Source organism: Stegastes partitus, unplaced genomic scaffold, assembly GCF_000690725.1.
Source record: "Stegastes partitus isolate 25-593 unplaced genomic scaffold, Stegastes_partitus-1.0.2 Scaffold1467, whole genome shotgun sequence".
Classification (NCBI taxonomy): Eukaryota; Metazoa; Chordata; class Actinopteri; family Pomacentridae; genus Stegastes; species Stegastes partitus.
Window position 1 is genome coordinate 174,532 of NW_007579198.1, and position 4,755 is coordinate 179,286.

Genomic DNA, 4,755 nt, shown 5'->3' on the forward strand with positions numbered 1-4,755 from the left:
TTTTTTTCCCCCCTTCAGTTACAGTGAAACACTGTTTTAGGAGTCGCGTGCCCGCATTGTGCCATTTGCGCAGATTTTCTCCACCTCGCGCAGACTCACCTGTCTGCGGGACGTGGCCGTGGAGCTCGAGTGTCTGGAGTTCTTGCAGCTGCCGCCCTTGCTGCCGACGTGGTTGTTGTGTCCGTTCTTCTTCTTGTCTTTGGGGTCGGAGGGCAGCGGGTTGAGGAACAGGATCCTTGCGATGAGTCCGTACAGAACCGCGGAGAGCAGCAGCGGCAGCACGAAGAACACGCCGAAGTCGAAGAAGTAAATGGGCAGATAGAACTTCCTGAGAACCCTGTAGCCGCAGGTGACCACGGTGACGTTGTCGTAGACCAGCTGCTGGATGTCCGACAGGTAGAACCACATGACGCAGTAGACGGAGGTGAAAGCCCAGACCAGCACGATGATCTTCTTGGCTCTGGACAACGTGCACAGAAACTGGGCTTTGATCGGGTGGCAGATGGCGATGTAGCGCTCGATGGTGAAGGCTGTGATGGAGCAGGAGGACGCGTTGATGCCGAGGTACTGGAAGTAGGTGATGCACAGGCAGCCGTAGTGTCCGAACACCCAGGACGCGAAGATGCTGTCGGTGATGGCGGGCAGCCCGGCCGCCGTCAGCACCATCAGGTCCGCCACCGCCAGGCTGACCAGGTAGCAGTTGGTGGGAGTCCGCATGTGTTTGGTGGTGAGGACCACCAGGATCACCATCACGTTGCCAACGATCCCCAAAGCGCAGATCACGAACAGCAGCAAACTGCTGATCACTTTGTACTGGATGCTGTAGTCCGTCCAAATCCCCAGAGTTTGGTTCGTCTGAGGAGCCGAGGTGAAGTTTTCCATCGTGTTGAATCAGCTCCGAAATCAAAAAAGAGACTTTTTGTTCGGTGCGGAGCGCTGCTGCTTCCCGACGCACCGAGCTGCTTTTACGCGCGACAAAAGCGAGAAATCTACGAACTTGGCAGCTCTGGAAAAGTCTGCGTCGACTTTAAATAGAATAAAAGTGAAGGTAGGTTCGAGCTGCTCGTAAAACCAGGACAAATGGACGCGGGGCTGCTCGGACTCTGCCGTGATTCCTCGGTGCCGCTGTGCGTAAAAAGCGCTGCGCCGCGTCGCTGCCGTCAGAACAAACTGTGTCCGTCGGACAGATGGCGGTTTGGTTTTGAGCCTTCCCTTTTGGCACGAGCTCTCGTACGCATGCGAGGGGATTAGCCCATCATCACAGCAGACCTCCCTCCTCCATCAACAAAATCAGCTGGACGCGAGCCCGAATCTGACACGTCCTCTCGCTGTTTCTGAGAGATCACAGTTTAGAATGAAATAAACCTGCAGGTGCCTCTTATACGAGGACGTTGGCTGTTAAAATCCGCCGGAAGGAGCTCGGCTCAATAAGCTGCCACTTTGCTAAAGTAGGCTTCACGATGTGATGAAGTGCAGGCGCTGTAACGTCAGCTGATCAATATTTACATGCTTTTAGGTGGAAGCGTTGCGCAGTTGATCATTAGGAATTAAACCTTAAAGTGGATCCAGCGTGGCTAGAAATGCACATAAAAAAAGAAGTGTCATTTATTAATTGAGGTTTTTTGTTGTTGTTGTTGTTGTTTTATATATATGAACACGTAGTTTTGTCTTTCTTGGATCTTGTAGATTCACGAGTTGATTCCAAGTCCCCAAAATTATGGTTTGACTCCAAAATAAACTTCCTTTAATTGAATAATTCAGATGAAAGTGTTGCTCCACTGTGTCAGATTTCAATAAAAGTTTATTTATTTGTTATTTGTGATCCAAAACTGAGCTCAGTAAGATATTTTAGCTGAATTTAGAGAATTTCATACTTTCAGACCCTCAGAAATAAAACATCTTAACTGTGAAGTCATTTAATTGTTCATTATCTCCACAAATAAAACAGCCGTGAAATTCCACGGGGACACAGACAGAACAGTTCCCAACAGATCTAAATGATTAAATAGCTCCAGAAGAGGACAGATTTTTAAATTACTGACCCTTGTAAATGGAAAAAAAAGTGCAAAATTTCCAAACTAGGGTGGTTTTGTGTCCCCACAGTGTTCCTGTCAGTGTGTCTATATGGATGTTTGTACATCTCCAACTAAAAATACAGTCTTTGGTCGGCAGCTCACCAACTTCTGAGGCTCTAACATCCGTAGAATTGAATGTGTGGCAAGTTTGACAAGAAAAAGTTCCAACAAACAAAATGGTGACGTGGATTAACTGCTAGGAGACAAACACTGGTGTCCAGAAGCGTCTGTATGTTGTTATTATATGTGCAGAGCTACAAGCTGCTTCCATGTTGAAATGTGCCAACACGTGAGGCTCACTTTGTCCAAGTGTTCCCATACATGCATTTAAAATAAACTGCACAGAGAAGCAACGACTAGAAGCACCAAAAGAACACCATTTATTTACAGAAGCAAATTCTCCAAAGCCATCTGAACGTCTCTGTTGCTCTAAACATCTGGTTTGTCTTTTCCTCCCTGATAGCAGCTGGAGCTTTGATGGCACCGACAGATGTGACCAGATAGAGATGGACACCTGAAATGTGCAGGTACGTGGAGCAAATGACCAAAAAAAAATCCTGAATTCTGCCTGAATTGACACAAACTGACCCAGCAGACCTGCACATCCTACACCTGTCTGATCACTGGGTCACAGTAAAGGCTTAAAACTTGATTTTACTTGATAAATATGCTAAAATCAGAGGACCCATCAAGGCACATATGGATATTTTAACCCCTTAATAAACAATAAAAGCAGAGAAAAGCAGCCAGTGTGCTTCTCTACATCTGAACGTTAGAGTTCTGGTGATGCCCATCGTCTCTGAACCGACACATAAAGATGACGACACACTTCAAACTCTGGCAGCTGCATGTAGAGAAACCAGAACAAAGAAAGTTCTGGTCAGAAATTCCCTTAAATCTCATATGAACATGATCAAACCTGCACACAGGAGAGGGAGGAGAAGTTTGATCCTACTGGCCTCAAAGGTGTCGAATCCAGTCTGAAATAGTGGAACTAGCAGATAAAACATCTAGAGAGTTCCCCAAACTCTCCTAAATTAGGAGTCTGAGAGAAAGAATCAAGTTTAAATGAATCTTAATTTGTAGTTTATTGTTTCTTACTTTCATCTTCTGTCTGTATTTTACCGTCAGATCTGACAAACATCTTTGTATCTGATTTTCCAGCTGCTTCATTTCACTATAAAAGTCATTTATACATTTAATTAAGGCAGAATTCAGAAAATATGCTGCTGCACTGTTTTTTATTTGAGACCCGAAACTAAATTCAGTAAAAAATATTGTTGTTGTCATTCTGTCAAAATATCTAAAAACTGGAACTTTGTCTTCTCACATCAAACTCTACTGACGTTAGAGCCTCTGAAGTCGGTGAAATGTCGACCAAAGACTGTTTTTTTAATAGAAAATACGGATCCATCCATATTTAGGAACTTTCTGGGGCCACAATACCACCTTAGTTTGAAAATATTACACTTTTTCTTTACATTTTCAAGGACTAATAGTTGTTTATTATTGTCATTTTGGACATTTTTCACACATTTTGAAGAAGCTCTATCGCATCTTAAACACATTCTGAATCATTTTGGACAGATTTCCAGTAAGAAAAAACAAACAAAAATTGGAGCCTTGTCTTCTCATATTTGCCTCACATCAAACTCTACTGATGTTAGAGCCTCTGAAGTCGGTGGAATGTCGACCAAAGACTGTATATTAGCAGAAGTATGGATCCATACATATATACAGGAACTTTCTGAGGAAAAAACAGCACTCACGTTTTAAAATTTAGCACTTATTCCCCCATGTTCAAGGACCAATAATCACAATTGTGTCCTTTATCGGAGCCATTCAGTCATTTAGATGTGCCGGACACTGTTCTGTCTGTGTCCAAACCAAATTTCATGTCTATAGGCGTTTTATTTCTGGAGATATTCTCAAATAAGAAGCTATTTCGAGGCTGAAAATAGAAAAATTCCCAGGTCTGGCACGTGTGAAATTCTCAAAATTCACTCAGAATATTTTGGAGAACTTAGTTTTGGGTCCAAAATAACAAATAAATAAACTCTGAAGCAAATATGGGACAGACGAGCAACACTTTATTACCCTAGATTAATCAGGTTTGTTAAATATTGATGAGCAGCATGTAAATATTCTTACATTTTTGTCCTTAGTGTCCTCGTGTTCTTCTGTTTTTCTCATTTATATTGTATTTATAGCGTATTGGAGTCAGTTTGCTGCTGTGACGCTGCAAATTTTCCCTCACAGGACTAATAAAAGATATTCTAAAAAAAACAAAACAAAAAAAGTGAGTAAAAAGTGTGAGGACACTTCAAATCTATTAATTAACTGCAGGAGCTCATTAAATGTCAGAGAAAATGACATTATTCTAAAGAATTAAAGCAAAACAACACTTGTCAAGCAAAAGATTCCCCTTAAAGAAGCTTTAACTGATAAATAAAACTCATCCAGTTCTAAATGCAGACCCAGCAGCTTCACTGTCTCACTGTCAGCATGTTGCCGTCCTTCGGTTTGCAGAACAGCTCGACCTCTTCTGGGTCGCACATTTCCTGCAAGCAGCCGGAGACAACTCTCAGTTTTTCCACAGCGGAGCGTCGACGAGCCAGAGCCGAGTCTCCACTCATCCCTCGAGTTCTTTACGGCAGAATTTAACCAAACTTTTCAGCAA

The 4,755-nt window shown here is 43.1% G+C and overlaps 1 protein-coding gene across 1 annotated transcript in view; it reads right to left on the reverse strand.

Moving 5' to 3' along the window:
* trhrb (thyrotropin-releasing hormone receptor b) overlaps positions 1 to 882 on the reverse strand; it is a 4,422-nt gene extending 3,540 nt beyond the window's left edge. The window contains exon 1 of the mRNA XM_008299810.1: positions 100 to 882. Within this exon, the coding sequence (XP_008298032.1) occupies positions 100 to 882 (783 nt within the window). The remainder of the gene's footprint in view (positions 1 to 99) is intronic.
* Positions 883 to 4,755: the final 3,873 nt, after the last annotated feature.